A 24,046-nucleotide genomic window follows, 5' to 3' on the forward strand; every position below is an offset into this window, starting at 1 on the left:
AACTTCCCTGACACCAAAGAAGGTAGGGTGCATGTTGCCAGAGGCATTCCCTGCTTGCTCCTGTTGTGCTGATCCTAAGCACTTCCCTGTGATCACCAGATAGTGGGAAGAAGTGTTGCATTATTTGGGGGAGCTGATTGAGGGTTCCTTTCCCTCAACATGGTGCAGACGTTAGTAGGGAGGCGCCCAACATCAACAAAGAATAAATATGCTAATGGTTTTGTGAATCTAGCCCTGGTATTGGCACAGCGTGGTATTGCCATGGCATGGAAATCTGCAGCAGCTCCCCCACTGCAGAGTTGGAAAACTGACCTGCTCAAATAGGCTTAGGCAGAAGTAACTGTCCAGTCTGCCATATAAGGCATCAGGAGAAGGGGTAATAGAGATATTATAAGTTGGATGCTTTTATTGAAGAACTAGAAAGCAAGCCTGATGATAGACATGTGACCCACACTTATGTCCACATTCCAGGAACAAGTGGCCTATGCCTGGTGAGTGACTGCGATCTTCAGGGATACCTAGGAGTTGTACGGATGCCGGGGCTATGGTCCCCCAGAATATGAATGTATGACATTGAACTTGCTGGCCCTGAAGTTTGTGTCTGTACCATGAGTTATATGTCAGCCCAAGCAACTGCTGATCCCAATAATAATGCATCTGGTATCATTGACTGTCCCCTGACCACCCTAATAACCAATAACTGATTGCTTTCCTTGGTTATTTGTATTTTTCTGAAAAATACAATAAAGATAGATATATAAAAAACTTTCAGTAAAATTTGTAGTTTTCCTATTTTGTTTGGATTAAGGTGACAGGACAGTCTGCTTTGAGAGGTTGGGAGTCTAACTTGTGAAAGGGATGTCCTCAGAAATAGAGACTGCTTGCTACATGTGAGATAGACACTGAGAGTGATCCTTGTGTACTTATGGAGCAGGTAATCTTGATTAAGTTAAGTTGTGGATGGCTGTGATGAGGTCTCTACATAGCATCAGCTCTTTTCTCTCCAGTTTCTGTAGCATCTGAAGTTAGACTCAGGCCATTTCAGGCTTCGGTCACTCAACTGTATCATGACTGTGTTATTGTCATATACATTTCTTGTGCATTTTTTGTGTTTCGAGTTGTTCCTGGTGGCAGTGAATCTCACTCCCTCGAGGAGCCCTGTGCAGTATGTATCCTGGGGTACACCCTTGAAATTCCTCTTCCAGGTTATATGGAAGTTTTTAACCCCTTCGATGCTTGTGACGGAACCATTCCGTCATGCCTCACGGTTGAGCTGTGCGGATGACGGAATGGTTCCGTCACAACCACACCCATTTGTGGAATTTCAGCACCGGGGGAAAATCGGCACCGCACACAAGGTGTTAATAGAAAAAAGTAGTTGTAAGGTTCCCTATTTTGACTCTGAATTTCAGTCCTCTACCAATGATTCTGAGATAGTGTGGTTCTCGTAACAGCTGAGACAACCGTCTACCTCAAAATGGTACTGGGATCATGGTTAGTTTAGACATTTGAAGGAGGGATCGAGCAAGGCACATCTCTGAATCTGAAGCATGGAGAGCTGTAGGTCAGAGCTTGGCCTGCAGCACAAATCTGGGGGCATATTATCAAGGGTGGCAATAGGAAATTATCACCACTTTAGTGGCCGTTATCGGCCGCTAAGCAGCGATAATTCTATTGCCCTATTAGCAAGCTGTCGCTAACATCAGTTAGCGACGGCTTGTAGGCGATCACGAGCGGTTTGGGGCCCGCTTTGCATGTCAGCGATATTTAATGCTAATGACATGCAAAGTGGGCGTTCCCAACCTGTTAGCGACTGAAATCAGTCGCTAACCTCGCTATCGCCTATTACCAACACAGGCGTAGCGTTGGAAATATTCGCGCTAAGAGCAAATATCTCCAAAAATTAACGCCTGCTCCGACCAGTTCTTAGCCATTATATCCAGTGGGAGGTGGATATAATGGCTAAGACCCTGTTAGCGATAATGCGTGAATATCGCTGTATTCTCAGCGATATTCACAGATTTTGCCGCTATCGCCGGGAATTTTATCCTTTTTGAGATAAACGTTGCTAATAGCACGTTATCTCAGCGATAAAATCCGGTGATGCGCGGCGATAAAAAAATTGCTGCTAAGCCTACATAGCGATAAATATCGCTATTTGTTGATAATATGCCCCCTGGATCGAGATAAACTATGGGCCTCGTGAAAGGCGCCCCTCTATCGCAATCAGGGCCTGAATGGCCATAACGGGCACTGGGCATTTTCCGTGGTGGGCCAGAGGTGTTGTTTCCGGTTTTCTGGCATTCGGGGGCGGTTTTGTCCCCGGTGCCGGTTTTTCAGCAGTTCTGCAATATTGGGCCCCAGTAACAAAAGCAGGAGTGGTGCTTATTACTAGCAGCCCCCCCACAACCCCAGGGACAGTCGAGCAGCAATCTGCCAGGGCTGGTTGCTGTTCCCAGTCCGACCCTGATCCCAATGGCATGCTTTACAGTGACACCGCTGGAACATACAGAGCCTTTACATCAGCCTCGGCAATTACTACAGCTTGTCATCCTGTCATCACCTTGATGTAGCGCTTTGAAGTAAATATATTGTTAATATGATAGTAGGGGAATGGTGGGAAGCAGGGTCAGTGCTTAATTTGTAAAAGAATAAGTGCCAGGGCTCTAATCAGGAGGCCACTGAAGCATGCGCCACACATTGCCCCTGCCAGCTGCCAATGATAGTGCAAACACAGCTACTAACCATCACACTCCTACAAGTGTGACAATTCATACTATTCTAGGTCCCCAAAGCTATAAGAATGGCTTCGGAGGCAGGTATTAGTTATTGTAAATGTAAATTGAATCACTAAATGGCTTTGGTGCTCATACCTAAATTAGCCAGACAGTGCCACCATGAGGCACACTGTCATAAGCCCTGGTGCTGTCAATTAGGTGGTGCGGTGCCGAGCACCTGCAATCCCTGGCTGAAATTAAGCACTGAGCAGGTTGCTATTTCTGTTCTACATGGAATGATGAGGTCTTTGCAGTGAAAGGATCCAGTACGTATAGGTTTGCAGTAGGGTTCTGCTCATCATCCATGCATGATGAATGACAGCTGGTGCCATCTATAACATGTAAATCCCATTCAGTAGTCATCAGTCACAAGAATGGGTGCCAAATAGTAAATTCCTGTTTATATATTAGGAAATGCATATTTGAGTGACATATATTTTCTTATCTTGGCAATTGGTCAAATGGCCTCACTCGACATGATGCTCTTGGCATGTGACACTAGCATTTTACAATTGTAACATTTTGTTTTTTGGTTCAACAGAAGGTAGATCCAAAAACGTTTTCATAGGGTCTTCTCAGTGCAGGTTTATTTACCTCTGCATCTCGTTAAAAAGTGAAGCTGGTAACCGTATTTGGTGTTGGTCAATTGCTTCTTAAGTAAATAGCTTGTAATAAATTGTAATAAATTGCAAAGTTCTCTAGTACCCACGATGTTTTGGTCGCACTGTATACTATCGCAAATACATAAATGCTAGAAGTTATCAGCAAATTCCTGATAAATGTGTCACACTGTTACTTAAAAACAAACGCAAGGATGTAAGTTAATATATTGTAGCTAAACATCTTATTGCTTCTAACATTTACTATGGACACGCATTTTCAAAGTACTTCATAGCAAAAAAAACATTAAACAACCTACTGACCATTGCTAATAAACGTAAATGATGGTTCCTGGTTCTAGCAGTGCAATTTATATTAACATTTTTCAATATTTCACACAGATGCAAGGGTTTTAACTCGGCAATGAGACATACCGTCCGGATTCAGGGGCAGATTTACAAGAACTGGCGCATCTCTGCATATTAGCAGAGATGCACCAGTTATTTGCGACACGTAAAAAAACCCTTGCGCCACCATGGATGAGTCGCATTTACAATGCACGATGCAACTCCAGCAATGGTAAGGAATGCCCATTCCTATCATGCTGCGTTACTCCTTACACCTGCTTCAAGCAGGCGCAAGGTTTTGACGCAGTGGCATCTTAAAAGTGACTCAGTAAAATCTTGTAGATTTCACTGCGTCACTTTTATGAGGTTTTCGTACGTCGGAACGCCCACCCTGCATACGTGATACCTGAAGTAGGTATCATGTAGGGCAGGGCTATACAACCTGACGCATCTCCCAAGAAGCGTCACATTGTAAATATGTTACAATGTGGCACATTGTTTACGGCGCTGCTGCATCATAGAAGTGATGCAATAGTGGCGTAAAGCTGTGGCAAGGGGCTTGTAAATCTGCCCCTCAGAATTTAACATGACAAATTCCACGTTTGCTGTTTTTCTACAGCAACCTTTTGTACAGCAAACTTTGCTGTTTTTCTACCCCACTATATATTGGCAGATTTGACCTGAAAAAATTAGCCTGGGCCGATTGGGAAACAGGTGGTTCCCAATTTATCACACATCTTTGAATTATGATGATCAATGTGCAAACATTGATTTTCACAGGGATCAGTATTTGACTCTTTGTTCTGAGTCAGGCCCAGCGTTGTAGCTCTGTTTAGTCTTAGTCGTCAAACTATGTTCTCTAGATTTGATCTAATAAGTCCTCTTTAGCCTTCTCTTTTAAAGTGACATGATAAATTCAGGCAAACTTTGAAACTTCTGAATTGGAAATGAACCCTTTTCATGTCCCTCTTCTACATATGGCCTCCAGTCACCCAATTTAACCTGATATGTTTCAGGAACTTTCACGTCTGGAATGAGGGCTGGTTCACTCGGCCGGATTTGGGATCAGCATATGATGGGTGGCAGGTTCTAGATGCTACACCTCAAGAAATAAGTGAAGGTGAGAGAAAGTATTTTTTTCCAGTCTTTATGTATTTCATGTGTAACTTAACAAATCACGAGACTATGATTGTGCATTTCTGAACTGAAATGTAATATAACCTTAAAGCCTACCATAGCAGGCTATCCCGGCCATTAAAGGCCAGCTCCAGTGTTAAAGACCCGAGCTGAAGACCTTTAACAAGTAAGTGGGATTTTAATGCTGGTACAGCCCAAGTACAGAGGTCTATACAACTATTACAACATCCCACCACAAGAGGGAAGAATGCTCTAACAAATAAAGCAAAGCCCACACAGAGCCAAGGGAAGTGACATCCCCTTGGCTCCATGAGGCCTGCTGTGAATGACAACATTAGAATGTTGGAGCTTGGGGCTTCTACCGGCCATTAGAAGCCTGGAGCACTCCATTATTTTCAAAGGCACTTCCAACATTCCAAAGTTCTAATAATAATATGAATATTGGAGTACTGAGAGCACCATTGAAGTCAATGGAGTGATTCTGACCCTATAATGGCTGATTTAGAACTTCACCTACAACATTCCAATGTTTGACTTTCAGTTTCTTCCTGTTTATTTTGGAACATTCTTCCCTCAGTGGATGGAATGTTCTAATAACCCCATAGACCTTCTGTTGTAGGTCATAGTGGTTGTTAAAGGCTCTCATTATAAGCCCTAACCAGTGGCACAGGGCTATAACTCAGTATCAGGGCCTTCAACAATCGGTGTAGTCTTTGACAGCAGGCTATAATCCTATATTATTAACAATTATATTGAAAAAGGGAAAGCTTCTGAAAAGGCACAGATTCACAAAGAATTTGTGATAAGTATGTGCTATGTCCTTTTGAACCACTCTTGGTTTAATAATGTAGTATGACAGGAATACTCCTTGATTACACATTGTCTGCTACTGGTCTACTCCTCAAATTCTGGAGACAATCTCACAGAAAACATCTCATGTTTTGGACCCATTGAGCAGTGATTCTTAACCTGTGGTCCGTGGACACCTAGTGTTCCGCAATGCATACTCAAGGTGGTCCACAACCGCTTAGAAAAGTCAATAATACTACCAAATGAATAAGGTTTATACAGATGTAAAATGTATAATGTTCTGTAATTGTGACAGGATTTGAAATTGGAGGCCAAAACTAAGGTCCTGATTTAGTATTTAGTGGAAGGGTTACTCTATCACAAACATGGCGGATATCTTGTCTGCTGTATTAGAAGTGCCATTGGATATAATGCACTTATAATACAATGGTTGGGATATCCAAACTCTAAATCAGGACCTAAGTTGGTATCCTTTGCTTGATTCATGGGAGAAGCATAAGTACAGCAAACAGAATATAATATGGACAATGGCTGGTATGAACTGAAGCGCTGTCAAAAGAGACAATGCATTAGGATAAAAAAGAGGTGGGCTAAGTTTAGCATGTAACTTCATATTTTAGAATTAATATCCTCATAAAGAAAAGCTCCAAACTTCTATTAAAATTTAACTTTTGATTTTACAATACTTGGTTATGATATTTCGACATAGATGAATTTTTTTGACGTGTACTTGTTTCTGTCTTTTGCTTTCTTGATTTGAGGTTCAAATTATAAAAAAATGTTTAGGCCCGGGTCCCCGGCTTCAAATAATGAATCAGTAAGTCTCTGTGGACTAAAGTAACTTTTCAGTGGAGGGGTCCCTGAATTCTAGTAAATATTCAGTGGGGATCCACAAAAGTCAAAAACCTAAGAATCTCTCCCATAGACTGCATACCAATTGCTAGGGGAGGGTGCTAATTAGGCCATTCAGAGGTTATCTTTTAAGGAACAAGTATAGGCCTGTTCAGCTGATTATAGATATGCCTCTGCTTTATAGGTGGACGCAGGTCTACCCTATTTCAACACTGGCGCAATAGCGCATGCCTTAGACCACATTGGAATAAGTCTGTGTCAAACGGTGTTAGAATTTCAATAAAGGTTAGCCCTAAAAATTACAAGACGCGCCTATTTAGTAATTCCTTCTATTATTTAGGCACTACATTTGTTTTAGTGGGGCTTGCAGTAATACATATTCAGTATGTAGTAATAGTTTTGGGAGCTTAAATACTGATCTCAATTTAAACTTCTCTTCTTCAGTAACTGTTATGATGGTGCATCATTCACAGCAATGTGTAGAAACAATTATATTGGTATATGTTTTACTATAGGTAGGGCTGACCCATGTATCCTGAGTATTGAAAGAAAAGTACAATAATACCTACATGTTGATCAATGGGTGGGGAGCCTACAGTTGCACGATGATATTTTTCTATAGAGGATTCAAAGTCCATGCATTGATAGGAACCCACAAGTAGGACTTACTCTGCAGAAAGAAAGGAAACAACATCTGGAGGTCACTACACTCATGATGAAGGGAAGCAGAGAGAGGGACAACGTTTCCGACATTTGGTACTTGGGATGAGCATTAATCAAACCTGGGATTAGCAAAGGTAACAGCTAATATCTGTAGAAATTCAATTCCCGTTTGCAGCCATAAAGAAATGATACTAGAGACCAAGTGGCTATTTCTCACACATAAAAAAAATATATATACAGATCAAGCATATTGGTGATTGACGTACACTAGCGGCAATTAAAATCATCAGACATTCAATGAGCATTCACTATGTATACATTCTACACATGTCAGAAATAGCATTACTCTCTCACTATACTATCTACACCCTCTGTCAAAAAGTCTCTATGTGGTGTCCTATAATAAGACACTAGAAAGGCCTGTCTCTATAGATGGGAAAAGGTTTTCAAAAACAACTTAAGATTTGAACTAGTCATTATATATCCTGAAAGTATTTATTCAAAAATATTGCTTATGATGGCCTGTTTTGTAAATCCTATACTGTTATGGATAAAAATGGAGATCTTGACTTTACCACAAACAGCAAAATTGCAAACGGTTACCCATTAATGAGTTGTATTACAATATAAATCCTCTTAGGAGTTTCAGACAGACAGGTTTGAACCAAAGACTTGTCTAGTTTAGAGTGAAAACAAGATGATATTCTCTCAGGTTAGAAAAACGGAAGCCACCTTTTTGAAAAGGAATCTTCAATTTATTCAGAGAAACTAATAAGGATTTCCTTGGGTGCCAGTTCAAACTTGCCAGCTTGTTTTTTTTTGTTTTTTTTTAATATAAAGGTTACTCTTGCTGGAAGCACATATATTTTGTAAAATCTAAGGTATCCTTGATATAGCATACCATTTTATGGTGGTACCTTGTGCCAAGAATCCTAGATTTAGTTTGTGCCAATGTTCACAGCTACTCCAGGATTAGCTTACTGATAAGTTCATTAATGTTCAACATTTTAGTTACCGCTCTCTGGTATTGAATGTATATCATTTGTGCAAGCTGCCTTTGGAATTGCATGTCAGAGTATTCATTTTTTTGCTTGTCAGTTTTTTAATTCTGTTGTCTTTCTTAAATTAATTGTATAACCTTGCAAGGATCCAAATTAGTTCAGCAGTTACAGTAGTATTGGTAAGGATTCTTAGTTAATGACTTTGTTAACAACATGTTGCCTGATAACAATAAGAAAGGATGCCCCCCATTACTTATTTAATCATGTAAAATATTGTTGTCAGGCCTGGAGGCTATCGCTGAGGGCACAAGTGCTAACTTAAATATGAATTGAGACAATAGGCACTCTTGTTTAGTCCTTATACAGGGAAACTAGCATCTATAATTGAACATTTGCATAACGGTTTGCTTTAAAATCACTATACAAGGCTTAGATGCTATTAATAAAGCAATTCTGCACAAATCATTGTACATAACTTGTCAAATAGATATAAAAGAGGTCCATCGCACTGACCTTTAGCCCTTGTTTTGCTGCCATTGAGGATCCTGGCCACGGGTGCCGATACCCATCATCGCCGCACCTGGAGGTGCCTGCTGCTCCCGTTTGTTTGCTGCCCTGACTTCTTTCGCCGCCCTTGGGAACCACATCTACCAGGGTGCACCACGGCTAGCCACAGCTGCGAAAGGACCCGCTGACGAGAGGGAGGCACCTCTCCACCTCAGCGCATAAAGCGCAGCCTCTCTCCCCGCAGCGCGGGACATGCCAGGCGAAGTCCGGGCAAAGGGCGGGCCGTCTGTGGCCGTCCGGGGCTGGACAAAGCTGGGCTGGGTCACCCCCCTGTCATTTCGTGCTCCTTACAAGGTACTGCAATTTGGTGTGGGACTTACCTCTGAATTATTGAACATAACCTGGGAATTTTGAACTGGCCGTTTTCCTTTGGGCCTAGGGGCTATTGACTATACAGGACTCAATGGGCAAAAGGAAAACAATGGAAGGGGGAGGGAAGGTGGCAAATAAGAAAGGTAAAAAGGTGTAAAAAAGTATCCACGGGGCGAGTAACTGTGTAATTGATAGAATAGAGGTGTTCGTTTCAGAATGTGAGGAGATTCTAGGGGCCAATATTGTAGGTGTAGAAGTTGGCGTAGAACAGAAAAAAAATGAAGAAGCTAATATTCACCAACGCAGAATCCCTTCAATGTTTAGCAAGCAGACACAATCGACCACAAATCTAATTGTGCATACCGCCCCTGCAGATGTTACTGTAAACACTCAACAGGTCCCTCCACCGCTGCCATTATCCAATCCTGGTTCTCCTGGGGCTCCGAGTGGCAATCAAGGCATTGATAATGCCTCCCCTATCCTTTGTGCCAATAGATTTGCGGTACTTGAGCACATGCCTGAGGGATCTATCATCCTGGAGGCGCAGGGGTGTAACATTTCGGGGGCTGATCCCTTGGCAAGCAGATGTGGTTGTAAGGAATCAAACTTGGGGCTATTGCTGAAAGTAGAAGCTCTACAAAATGATGTGGAACAATTAAAGAAAATGGTGGCAATCCTAAATTCCAGGGGTATATCCCCGGCAGCCCACCCTAGCACACCATTCCACTCTTCCCCCTTAGTAACCCCCTCTTATAAGGGTGCTCTAGTTAATTAACCACCAAGCAATAAACCGCAAGGGAGTGGTGATACCCTCTCACAGAGGGTGCAAGATATAAGGAAAACAACCCCTTCAGTGGCCCCTGATCTCAGGGTGGGAAAAGTTCATGCTGACCCATCCAAAACATCTACAGTACCAGGGGGGCGACATATTCCTTATAACCAGAGGCCCCTTAGCCAACCTTTTCGGGATCCCCCAAGGGATACAACTAGGGATCCAAGGGCAATAGTTTACATGGTGAAAGTGCCAAAAATCCATGATAGCCAGAGCCATGAATCTAGCGACTCCCTTTGTAATAAAGCAATACACTGGCTTCGCCACGTAAGAGGTTGCAGGTCCATAATTCGTGAAGACATTCAGGGTGTAAGGAGAATTACTTCGAGAAATTCAGTTTTAGACTGTATTGAGCTAAGGCTTAAAGATCCTGTCCTTGCCGACAATCTCCTGGCGTTGGAGTTTTGCACCTCCGCTCCCGATTACTCAACAATCCAAATTAGACATATGCCATTCTGGATGGAAGCTAGCACTGTAGATAGAGAGGTTTCTGGGAACAGGGGAGGTGGGTCGGGGCTGAATAAGGTCGACTGACTATCACCCAGGGGCACCAAGATTAGTACCACCATAGCAACACCATTAAACCTAAGGGACTCGGACACGCCACTACAAATTGTAAACCCAGGTACTATATTGGGACGCTGTCTCGATGTAGACAGCGTCCAGCCTGGACCTGGTGTCTCTAACCCTTCCCTTGTAGTGGAATTAATGAACAGTAGATCTAATAGAGTAATCCTGAATATCCTCTCATGGAATGTAGCAGGGCTAGAGAAGAAACTCAAACTCCCGGAATGGCATAGATTTGTGGAAAAATACAAAGTATGCCTCTTCCAAGAAACATGGAGTCTAAACCCACTCCATAAATCAGGTTATACATCTTATTGTATTCCCGCTATTAGCTCTGGCAAAGGACGGCCATCGGGGGGTTACAAATCTGGATAAGGACTGCCCTCAATCGGTCGGTCACTCCCCATATTGGTCATTCTAGCGATATTCTACACTTGACCATTAAAGGCTCATCTAATGGCCCAGCACTTGAGCTATTTAATATCTATGATAGAGGCTCTCCTGGTGCCCAGACATCCCCTGTCATATCCGCCCTAGAGAGTATGTTAGCAATCACACCGCCCCAGTCTAATACAATTGTAGCCGGGGATTTCAATGTAACTTTTGAACCTCTGAGTTCGGGTGATCTAGTAGGCACTGCTGAAGAGGATGCTAAATGGGACATCCCGCCTCTTAGTCTAGATCCGATTAAAAAATGGTCCCAGCGTGCCATCCAAATCAATGCCCTTTGTTTGGAATATGACTTAAGAGCTGTTAATGGGAGAACGCGCTACGACCAAAATGGAGCAAACACTTTCAATCGATTATGTTCCCCTTCTAGGATAGATTACATCTTTATGGAGTCCGATTTTGGCGGGATTTGGTCGATATGATAGTTGTGCCCTCTTTAGATAGTGATCACAACCCACTCTGCCTACAACTAAATAATATTTGGCAGCTGTTGGGGTTTAAGGCACGTAATCGCCCCACATTGGCAAGTAGAGAGGACACCCCTTCTAATTGTAAGCGTCGCCTGAAATGGCACAAAGTCTCCCAAGATGAAGGGAAATTATTAAGTATTAGGGAGGAGGTTATTGCCAAGAATAGAGAATTGACGACACTCTATAGTGGCCTAATTTTAACTTTAATAGTTTTTATCAAGATGCGATAGATAAGCTGAGTTCATTTTTCATTTTAGAAGGGAAATCTGCTAGAAAATTTGACCAACCAAAATCTAGCAATCCTTGGAACTCCAATAAATGTAGGGATAAACGGCTATAGCACTCAGTATCAGGTTGAAGGACCCAACTGGTGTCAAAATAGCCAGGAAAGAGTATGCAAGGGCTTTGGTGGAGGCCAAACAAATTTGGGAGGAGGCTCACTGGCAGGAATTGAAGGAGGCATTGATGCAGAGGGATCCCACCCTATTCTGGAATATAATTAACCGTAGGGACAGGAAAATAGCGGACCCAATGCCTAATCACATTACTTGCCAACAATGGCAGGAGCACTTCTCGAATCTTTACTCAGGGGAAGATTTCTCAGTCCCTATCTATTGAAACCGCTCAAGTTATTTGAGAAGAGTATGAAATAATGGACAGGTTTGATCTCCACTAGGTGGAGCAAGCAATACATAGCATTGCCCCAGGAAAGGCAGCAGGCCCGGATTGACTTCCCGGGGACCTGCTCCTGTATGATCCCATGCCATGGGCCCAACTCGTCCTCCTTGTTATGAATTTGATAGCAAGAGGATTTGCTGACCCAGACTCCATTAAAGGAGCCGAGGTGGTTCCAATATTTAAAAAGGGGAATAGAGCGGACCCTGCCAACTACCGGCCAATCAGTCTAATTGACGTGATACAGAAGGTGGTTGGCAGGGTTCTTCTCCTGAGGATTAGAACCTGGATAGAGGATGGAAACATCCTGTCACATTTTCAAGCAGGTTTCAGGCAGAAGGTGGGAACAATGGACCAGGTCCTTAGATTCTTCATGATCTATTGGAAGTCAGTCCTTTTGGGGAAAGGGAGTTTGTACCTGGCTTTCATAGATCTGAAGACCGCTTTCGACCTGGTCTCTCGGGACAAGCTTTGGAAGGTGATTCAGCACTTGGGTATGCCATCCTACATTCTTGACTTTCTAAAAAGATTGCATACTGGTAATTATGCAAGAATTAGATGGGGAACCCAAGGGGAGGTGACAGAGAGGATCGTGGTGAAGCAGAGGGGTCTGCCAAGGATGCGTGCTGGCCCCCACCCTCTTTTCACTATTTATTAATGGGGTGGTGGGCTACCTCAATGCGGAACCAACAGACGCTCCAGTGTTGGCAGGGGAGAAGACACCTAACCTCTTGTTTGCCGACGATACTCTCTTAATTTCCAAGTTACCGAGTGGTCTAGAGAAAATGTTAAATAGATTTGACTCATTTTGTAAGGAACAGGGGTTAACTATTAACACCAGTAAAACCAAGTTGATGACCATCAACCCCTCCAAACGCTTTAGGAATAACATCACCCTAAACAACGTCCCACTGGACGTGGTTGAGTCCTTTGATTATCTGGGGATTAGAATCTCGAAAAGCATGTAGTGGACCTCCCATCTAGACAAGATGCTTTTAAACGATAAACGGGTAATTGTTAGAGAGCAGCATCTCTCTGTGAGCAGGCCAGTCACCCCAGCGCTTGCTATCTACGATGGGAAAGCATTACCCTCGGCCCTCTACGGGGCAGAACTTTGGGGTATGGAGAATATTGGAGATTTATCCAGGTCTGAAAATACATTTCATACCTTACCTCGCTCCCTACCTCCACCCACTGAAGCCTTTGTTCTACGATACAGGAAGTTGGCATATTCAGGATATTGCTAGGCTTCGCCCCTTGCTCTTCTGGGCCCGCCTTAAGAGGTCTACTGAGCTGTCCAATTATGCTGCGGCTTTTGATGAGTTGTTGTCAGTTGACACAGGGCGCAGGATAAAATGGTTGGCTGACCTTAGGCATCTTACTGGCCTCATTGGATTAAGTGAGGCTTGGGCTAGCCAGATTCCACCATCTAAGCAGGACTTAAAGCGTGCCTATTGGGACTGGGTGTCGAAACGTGACCTATCCACCCAACAGACAGGGAAACTCACCGAGGGGTTCTTCGAACACAAAAACATCTGTAGACTGGAAACCTATCTCGACTTCATCCAGCTCCCTAGGAACAGGACCCTATATATGAAGATGAGATTTGTAACCCTGCAAGTTAACACTGTAACATCATCATGGAAAGGGTCAAACTCAGTTCCTGCACCTTGCCCAAGCTGTGCACATCCTGACGAGTCTATTGCTCACTTCTTTCTGGCATGCCCGGCCTGTAAAAATGCTAGAGAAAAATGGCTTAAGCCAGTATGTAAAGCACTGGGCTTCAGGAGCCATGTTGATGCCTTACGCTTCCTGAAAACTGACACCTCCTCTCTGACACTGGTTTGTGGAGTAGCCAAATATCTGGGGTGCGCTTGGTTAATTCGAATAAAAGCCTTAGGTAAGAACGTGGTGCGCCCTTAAATTTGAAAGATATGGGGCAATTGACCTGTTGTAATATCTTAATGTTGGGAAAATATTCGGCTCCTATTCCCTTCCTTTTATGTCTTTGTGATAATGGATTTATGAATTTAATCAGCATTTTAAAATTATATATAGTGTGGCATTTTTAATGGTTTTAATCGATATGGTCATTATGGCATCTGTGTTTTTTTTCTAAAAGTGGCCATTTTATCATGTGCTTTTATGCATGTAATGCTTTTATGATAAATCTTTTATCGAATAAAGCTTATCATTATTAAAGTTAACATTATTAAATGCCTTTTCCACATCTAAAACTATTAAAAAGGGATGTCTCCCTTTTGATTTTCTACAGTAAAGTAAATCTCACATTTGCCTTGTTATTACAGCCTAATTTGCCCTTAATGAAACCCTTTAGATCTGTGTCAATCAATGGAGTTATAATTTAACAAATTTGTTGGCTCATATTTTAGGTGGTATTTTGACATCAAGAATTGTTAGTAAGTTTGGTCTGCGGTTGGCTCAGTCTTCATAGTTTTGGTTTCACTTTCAAAAGGGATTGTTACATTGACTCAAGACATTATTATGCAGTTATTTTATAGAGATACAAGGATGGGTGCTGTTTCAATCTTAAAGTAATTGAAAATCTATATGTCAAGTTACAGGGACATTGGCTTTTTTTTAACATAGTACCTTATCTCACTTACATCTAAAAAATATATAGGAAGGCATTATATATCCACAATGCCAAGGTCTTTCTTACGGTGAAGGCGCACTCCTTAGTAGTCCATGTTTTATTCTGTTATTTTTTAATATGTTGTGTTGCCATGCTTTCCTTTGCATTTTGTAAAGTAACATTATGTTTCATTACTTTATGCTATGTTGTTTTGCAAATTATATAATGTAAGGTTGTAAGGTAGGTCATCTTAGGTGTGATACATTAATTGAGCAAATCTCATATGTGCTGCATATGGTGGCTGGTTATCTTTTGATGCGCTATAAATAGAAAAACACAATATTCATCACAGTGACTCCTTGCCTCACACTGAAACAACCTTCCATCAATCTGATAGGGTTTCAATAATGGCCAAGAAGGTGATCAGAGCACCCATATGCTACTCAAAAATAAATCTTAGTGTGTTTACAAGAAACAAGAGAAGGAGTGTGGTATACCACTTAGTAAGGCTTTTGAAAGCTTGAATACATTTGATTTTTTATATATATATTTTTATTGGAAGAATTTGCACAAAACCAACAATTTATCACATTTACACAATAGCAGCAATCTTTTTCAAACACCACGTTTTCAGAAATTTCACAAGCCATTTTGATCTATCATAATTTTCTCCAAAGGCAACAATTCTGTGCAAAATCAGCATTTTTCACATTTTACATAGTAACTTGATTTCCAGCATGGTACTATACTTTTATATAGGTCTATTGTCCACTTGTACACAAGCTTCACAAACCAATTAGTACCCCATATCAATGTATTCTGTATTCTACTTGTGGTTCATACTACATACACACATGTAACTTTAACTTTGACTTTTGAACATAATATTCTAGCCTCGAACAGGCTTTTTATACATGGTTTACCAGTACAAAGCCTTTCCATATTCTCCAAAATGTACTATAAGAGTGTGACCTTAGTGCTTAGTATCTCTCTAATCCCTTAATTCTTAACAATGTGGTTCGCCATTGTTCAACCGTAGGTGTTAATTTGTTTTCCAATTTTGCAAAATTATAGACCTAGCAATTAAAGTGATCAGAAAAAGTTTTCTCTTATGTTTTGTATTAAGATTAGCAGCCGACAGATACCCCAATGGCATCAAATGCGTGCCAATAGGGAAATCAATATATATTGTGTCCTGATAATAATTCTGTATTGAAGCCCAGTACTCTACCACCTTTGGGCAATTCCAGATGACATGAGTCCAATTGCCCTTGGCTTCCGTCGAACACCTAAAACATTTTATTAGTATTTGGGGATTGATTTTGTTCAGAAATGCAGGCATCCTATACAGCAGTCATTTGGTATAGAATTGAAAAAGCAAAGGTTTGTCACCCTCCGTATGGAAAAATTATATAGATTTATCTTATTCTAAGACTCTGCCTTAATAAGCAATTCCTCCCTAACTGCCATTTTTGTTTATCTCTACTGAAGACATCGTCCTCCTTATATTTTTAGTGTCTAGCTTTCCAATACTTTACAGGTCTGCACATGCTTGTTTCTATCAGATCTACCACTAGATCAAATCTGTTCCTTATTCTTATAGGATCTATCCCTTTTAAGAAATGTGCGGTTTGAATAAAGGTCAATTGAATGGGTACTTTCACATACCTAATACTGGGTTCTAAAAGCCTATTCTGTCCATGGATCATAGTTCAGAAAATCGCTAATGATTTTATACCCATTGATTCCACATCTAAAAACAGTTTTTTTTTAATCAAAAAGGGGTTGAAATCCTATGCAAGTGTCTACTAATCTGGTCACTCCATTGATAACTGATATGGCATAACATCTAAACAACTGTTCCTCTCTTTTCAACGACCACTGCAAAACCTTATATCAGACCTTTTTGGGCGACTTAGTCAAGAGTATAAAATGGTGCATTTTATAGTCTTCGTAATTTGATCTAAAAATAAATTATCGATTGGCCTTTCTGCACCTTGAGTGATGAGAAACTGATAACAAATTGTGCAAAACCTGCAAAATAATATTCTCTCAAATTTGGTATGGCCAAGCTCCTATTCTTTGCTAAACTATAAAAATATTATTTATGCCACTCTAGGAACTTTCGTGTCCTAAATTAAAGTGGAAAAAAAACCCTTCAATTTCTGTAAACAAATGTCACCTGCAGGACACATGGTAGAGCTGTAACTAAAAAATTAAATAGCGGTAGGACTGACACACGGGTAAAAGTGATTCTTTCTGTCCACTGTAGATATAGGTAAATGCTTCAATTTAAATAATATGTAATTTTCCTAATTAGCGTACATAGTTCAGCACAAAAAAGATATTCTATATCTTACTTTGTGTATATACCCAGGTATCGCTTAGGTTTTTGATTCACAAGGGTCTGGAGTTCTAAAGATGAAGTTTCTGCAGAGCAATTACATAAAACACTTTCCAAATTTAATCTGAAATATCTAAATATTATTAAAAACCCTACTGTGAATTTCCAAACCAGGTTTTAAGAAAAGCAATACATCATCTGCATAAAGTTTAATTTTCAACATCCCGCTGACAGTCGGCTCTAGCTTTCTGCCTTCTCCTATGATATTGCGAGTCATTCAACAAAATGTCAAATAATATTTGGTAGAGAGGGCATCCCTGTCTTGTTCCTCAATTGGCCTTCTAGGTACCTATGTCTACAGAAATCACCATTAATCGTGCTTGTGCGCACTAATAGATCTTTGATATGACCTGGATACATTTTATAGGTAAACCAAATACCCTACTATGGAGAAAAGACTCTACCTGTTGACCAGATCAAAGGCCTGTTCGTCCTTTAACAATAGAACCTGGGTTGAGAGTGGGATCATTTTTTTCTTGAAAAAATGCAATGCTTCTATTAAATAAATTATCTTAGTAAATAATTGACTGCCAGGAGCAAAACCACAATGATCTCAATTAATTAGTGTTCACACTACCTTTTTCATTCGATTAGCGAATATTTTTAATATCTTTTTATAGTCAGTATTTAGGAGGCTGAGCTGTCTATATGAGTTGATATTCTTGGGATCTTAAAACATTTTAAGAAAGCTTACTACTATGGCTGTATTGAATGATGGTGGGATATTACTCCCTTTCAGAATATGATTAGTGAGCCTCGAAATATGGTGCTTCAAAATGCATCTGAACTTTAAAATAAATTCTACTGGAATGCCATCTTTTCCACACGCTTTCCCATTTCCTAGTCATTTAATTGCGTCATCTACTTCAATAAAGTTACATGGGCTAATGTGAGCCTGATTTGTGGTCGTTTCAGTTTAACAATGGTAACATTATTGAGCTTTATATATGCTGTAGAAACATATCCTGTATCATCTTTGGGTCAGTGGTCTCAGTCTTTGTCTCTTCATTGCAGATTGAAGTAATAGTATTCTGTTCCCTTCTTTCCCTTAACCGCCAGGCAAAAAAACCTTCCGGCGTTGTCACTCTCTTCTGAAATATTTTGCAAAATAGGCACTGTTTGGAGTATAGGCTGGTCATATTAGTAATCTTGCATCTGTTGTTTGGATCTTCTAAGTGCCTGTTTGTTGATAGCAGCTTTAGAGCACAACATTTTTTCAGTGTCCTCTTTCAATTTTTGCTCTAAACTCTTTTTCTACTATGTTTCTCGATGTTATATAAGCATGTATTGCTGCTTTGGATGCATCCCAGACCATTTCTGCACTGGCAACGTTATTGTTAAGCTTGAATACATTTAAACAAAGTAGAATCCCACAATGAGAATCTGTTAAGAGTGGTGAGCTTTAAAAGTGGCAGGTTTAATGGATACATACCATTTCCTTACTTGCTGTTTGCTTTTTAAAACTGTAATTGCAGTGTTTCATCATTTAAGATTTACTCGCCATTCTCTCGCTATGCAGTTTTTTACCATTTCATTGTTATTCACCTTGTGACTTTTACCACACCTATTTGTAAAAATAACATCTCCTCTAAAACCGTTAACCTCCTTACCTTTGACCTGCTACACATAACCCCTCACCTTTACATTCTTAACAACTTACTCCTAACCCTCGACTTGCCCTTAATCTCTTATTATTATATACTTAATAAATTATCTTACTCTTAGGGCCAGATGTAGGTAAATCACATTTACCGATTTTGAAATACCGAATTTTACCGATTCGGTATTTCAAAATCGGTAAATGGGATGTAGGTACCAACATCTGGATGTTTTACCAATACCTTAAAACTCGATATTTACCGATTCGGTAAATACCGAATCGGTATTTGCTATTGAATCCTATGGGCCTTGAAGCCCATAAGATTCAATGCAAATACCGATTGGGTATTTACCGAATCGGTAAATACCGAGTTTGTCAAGGGTGCAGGGGGTGTCACTTTGACACCCTCTAGCACCCCCAAAACGGGCATGTGTGCAATGTGGCACACAGACATGCCCTAAGGGCACGTCTGTCTGTCACATGGCACATGTGTACATGCACAGATGTGCATGTACACAGGAATCGGTATTTTACCATGGATTTGTATTCCATGGTAAAATACCGATTCTGAAAGCCATGTGCCAATGGAAAATTGGCTACCCACATTCCAATTTAGCATTTTCGGTAATTTTACCGAATCGGTAAACATTACCGATTCGGCAAATTTACCGATTCGGTAATACCGATTCGGTAAAATTACCGAATATGTGCACCTACATCTCCATAGCCCTTTACCGATCGGAAACGGCCGAAAATCGGTATTTTCGGCCGATTCCGATCGGTAAAGGGCTACCTACATCTGGCCCTTAACCTCTTATCCCCTTACTCCATAACCATACCATCTGATCCTTAACCCCCTATCCCTTAACCCCATAACCTCACACATAAGCCCTCAAATTTAGACCCTTAATCTTTTGTCCCCTTCCCCTTCCCCTTCACACCTGACCCTTACCAATAATTCCTGATCCTTAACCTTACCCTCAATCCGTCCGCTGTAGAACTGTCAAACTCGTAATTGTCCCCTTAATCTCTAGTCCTCTGACCATTGGCTCTTACCTAAAACCCCCTACCATCTTACCCTGAAAGATTTATCTATTAACCCCTTAACCCCTTAACCTTAACTTACACTCTAATACTATAACCATTCATCTTATCCTAACATGGACCCTCACATTCCTCCACTAAACCCCCTTTACCTCATACTCCTAACCCATTAACCACATACCCTAAGCCAACCTTAATTCCAATAATCTAACCCCTCAAACTCACTCCTTTACCTTTTTCACATATACCCTTACCCTTATATTTACACTATTAAACCCTTATATTTACCACCTTACCTTGATCATTCAACCCCTTACCCCATGCCCCTCACCCTTGCTTCATTTACCTTTAACAATTACCCTTAACCATATACCATTCTAAATCTATTATCAATATAGCATTGCTTATGTGTTTTTCATAATATGACTTACTGTGACATGAAAAACAATGAGATGGCCTATTATGAAACTAGAGTCCTACGTGGAAAATAGATGCAATTAAATGTTATGTTGTGGTTATACAGACTGATTCTTTCAGGGATCTGGGGGTTGCTCTTCACACTCAAAAAAACATATAAGTATTTTCATATACACCTCCAGCAGTCCACAGTGAAATAGTCCAGGATTTGTGTGTTCTCCTAGGAGAGCATTACAATCAGCAGGGAAGTCGTCTCACAATCAGCATGCAAATTATGGCAACATTTTGGATTTCTCAGCATAACGTCCTGAAAAAGCGGTCAAAGAACAGTATGTATTGTAAGCTGATTAGTCAATGTCACATAGCCTTTCATTTTTTATGTCTAGAAAGACAGAACTGCTGTTGTCAAGATATATTGTTACAAATTATTTAAAATATAAACAGAGGGGATTTGGACCCACCCAAGGAAATGTTACCTTGTTACCTCATGCTATTGTTTGTTTAGTATATCATTCCTCCCCCTTGGAGGTGCTTCCAAAGGAATGTATTAGGGACTATTTTACATTTGAAAAGTAAACTCAATCATCATGTAGTTTGTCACATTCAATTCTTTTTCTACTGTATTCACTCTATAAAGCTCCCAATACGTTTTGTTACTTTTTCCCGAGCACTGGCAAACCCAATAGTGGTAGTTTAAATATGATAGGCAGCATTTGCACATGGATTATATGTCAAAAAAGTTTTGTGAATTTCTTTGTTTACTTTCATTGACAAATTAAAGCTCACCTATAGGCTTTAATGAGCATATTAAAATATCTTTGATTCTACATCCGCCTCATTATCTGCCTTGCCTCTTTAATTTAATGTGATATCTCAGAAGTATGTTAGAATGAGTTTCTACTTGGAAGAGGCATGCTGGAACAATAAAGGTAAATCAAATGTTATAATCATAGACAAAAACAAGTGAGCCAGAGAGGTTACACTGGCAGTGGATGTTCCAGACCCGGTACACCGACACAGAACAGTAAATGTAGAAATGCTTGTACACCAGGGAATATTGCTAATATATCAACACAGCTTAATTGCCTGACCACTGCATTGCCCCAGTACATGACAAGGCATTACATCATTTCATGTAAGTTAATTAAAGTTAAATAATGTTTAATAATTAAACTATAGAGCAATGGAAACGTTTTAAAAACCTATAGATCCCTAAAGTTTCCCACATTCATGTGTAAGTAGCTCATATTGTCCTGATTTATTCTTTGCATTCTGGGACTTAGAGTCCTGATTTTAAAATCCACAATATGCCTCTTGTGTTCCAGGATTAGCCAAAACGTCTCCAAAATGACATTGTGGCAAGGAAGGGATGATATTATGTGATGACTATAATTCCGAAGCTCACAACATGTCATTCGTGGGCGCCGTGTTCCTAAACCAGCTCATCCTCCTTAGCAAACATGTACAGGAGACACCCCACACATGCTCAGGCCCACAGCAGTCACTCAGCAGACACTGTCACACTCATACTACTTTCACTCACACCACATTCCTCCCGTACACAGTTACTCTCACATTCATCTCACTACCCACTCAGTCACATTCTCTCCTCATGCTGGTTCATATACTTCTCATTCCAACACATTCTCCTCACACTTATATTCCAATCATAATAGCTCACACTCCTCTCACACATACTCATCACTCACACCACTTGCACTTTTCACACTCGCATATCTCTCGCCCAGCTTTCCACACACTCGTCTCATTATGCTCACTCCTCTTTCACACCTTCAGTCCTCTCATTCACACTCACCGTTCTTACCCGCACCCTCAATCATACTCCTGTTACTCAGCTCTCTCACTCATGTTATCACTTATATTACTGTCATTCACACTCCTCTTACTCAAGCTCATACTTATTTAATCAAGCTTGACTCATTCATGTTAACTTCCCTCTCACTCAAAATCTTCTGGTCCGTACTTCTTTTACTCTTACTCTCACTGTCACTCATACTTGCATTCCTCTCCTCGGATTTCCACTCTCACACCTTACACTATTGTTACTAACATGCATAGTCCTATCACACATACTCAAATGCCACCAAATTACACTCCTTCCTTGAACACTAATTTCACTCACTTGGGTACACCTTTAATTCGCATTGCTCTTAAACATACTGTTATCTGCATGACACCCCTTACACTCACGCACTCGCCCTCCCCTCAGTCACATATGTGATACACTGATTGGCACACACACACACAGTGCTTAGATGTCCTAACAATAGCGCACAGCCGATGAGGCCTGCAGCATATAGCAGGCTTTGGAAAAAAGGGGAGCTTGCATCTCCCCAGAACCGTTTTTGAAATTGCAAATATACTGTCAAACAGCTAGTGGCAGCTCTTGTACTCTGAGGCATGCAAAATACTGTGTGCAACAGAGGATAAGTGTATCTATTCGCTACCTAGATTCTCTTCACAACTGCAAACATAGCACTGGGTCAGTGAGCAGCTACCCAAAAATCTAAGGAAATGCCGCCCTCGCCCATCGACTAAGGCCATTGGTTAGGCTGAAAGGAAACAAATACGTCCTAACACTTTGGGTGTGGAAGTGATGAGGAAATACACAATACCCCCACCTTTGGCCAAGCTGGGGTGGCAAAAGATAACAAAGTCCCCGCTTTTGTGAAAGACACACATTTTTGTCCTCCGTTAGGCTATTTAGGGGAATTATAAAGATCCCTCCACATTTTTTTTAAATCTCTGTTTGAGATCCATTGAATAGATTAAGGAAATCATACACTCTTTCGCAAAGTGGAAAGGGGTAAAAGCACAACTCCTTTTGGGAAAGATGGTGGACTCAAATATATTTCCCATCCCATTCCCCAAGAGTTGGGTGGGTCAAGCACACCCCTCCTGCTTCAGAGATATTACAAAAATAAACCTACTGACGTACGAAAAGCAGGATGGATGAACACACACCATCTCCATGCTTGGGTGAAGCAGGGGAGGTGTTAACAAAATTTACCCCTCGCACGGGGACAAGGGAGGGGGCTTTTGACCCTTTTCAAATCAGGCAAACTGGGGGCATTAACTAATATGTTCAATATCTGGCAGGGGCGGACGCTCTCAAAATAAATTAGAATATTGTTAAAAATGGACCATTTTCTATAATACAGTTTTAATGGTGGTATTTTCTCACCATATGTTTTTGTTATTCTGACCTTTGGGAATATCAGGGGAAATGAATACATAAATGTTACTACCTCCTTGCCCTTGATCCAGGCATGCAATGGGAGATAAAGAACATTCCCTAACCATGGGCAAGGCAGGGAGAGGAGTAAAAGCAAATACAAATCTTTCCCACTCTTGAAATTGAAGGGCAGTAAAAGAAAACTCCATGCTCCATCCTTGGGCAAGAAGAATGAAAACATATACCCACATCCGAGTCCGAGGCAATGGAATTTACATTCATCACCCCTACCATCAGACAAGGAGGGAGTGCAGGGAAATATCCCTCACCGCCATTGGTCATGACAGGCTGTATTGAGGGTGCCAAACTCACACCTTGCTGCTTTGGACAAACAAGGGAATAACAAACACCCTCTGCCTCATTTAATACAATATTTGCAGACATCAGGAGAGACTAAAAATATTTTAAAATCCCCATCACCAGTGATAAAGGCAGTTGGCCGGGGCTAAAGGACTTCCCTGCCCTTGACTAAGGTTGGGTAACAAATATCTCCCCCTTTGGGTAAACCACGGACAAAGAGACACAACTCCATTCCATAGACAAATATCTCCTATTCTTGGGGAAGCCTGTAGGATTTAAGACATTAACTTTCCCTCACTGTGGCAAGGTCAGATGGGGCTCAAACACCCCTATGACCACAGTTGAGCAAGCCTCGGTTGTTACTATATC

The 24,046-nt window shown here is 40.9% G+C and overlaps 1 protein-coding gene across 1 annotated transcript in view; it reads left to right on the forward strand.

Moving 5' to 3' along the window:
• LOC147660746 (protein-glutamine gamma-glutamyltransferase E-like) overlaps positions 1-24,046 on the forward strand; it is a 238,891-nt gene that overhangs the window by 103,901 nt on the left and 110,944 nt on the right. Inside the window, exon 8 of the mRNA XM_086951486.1 lies at positions 4,741-4,844. Coding sequence (XP_086807612.1) covers positions 4,741-4,844 — 104 coding nt within the window. The remainder of the gene's footprint in view (positions 1-4,740; positions 4,845-24,046) is intronic.

This window comes from Lissotriton vulgaris, unplaced genomic scaffold (genome assembly GCF_964263255.1).
Source record: "Lissotriton vulgaris unplaced genomic scaffold, aLisVul1.2 SCAFFOLD_843, whole genome shotgun sequence".
Taxonomy (NCBI): Eukaryota; Metazoa; Chordata; class Amphibia; order Caudata; family Salamandridae; genus Lissotriton; species Lissotriton vulgaris.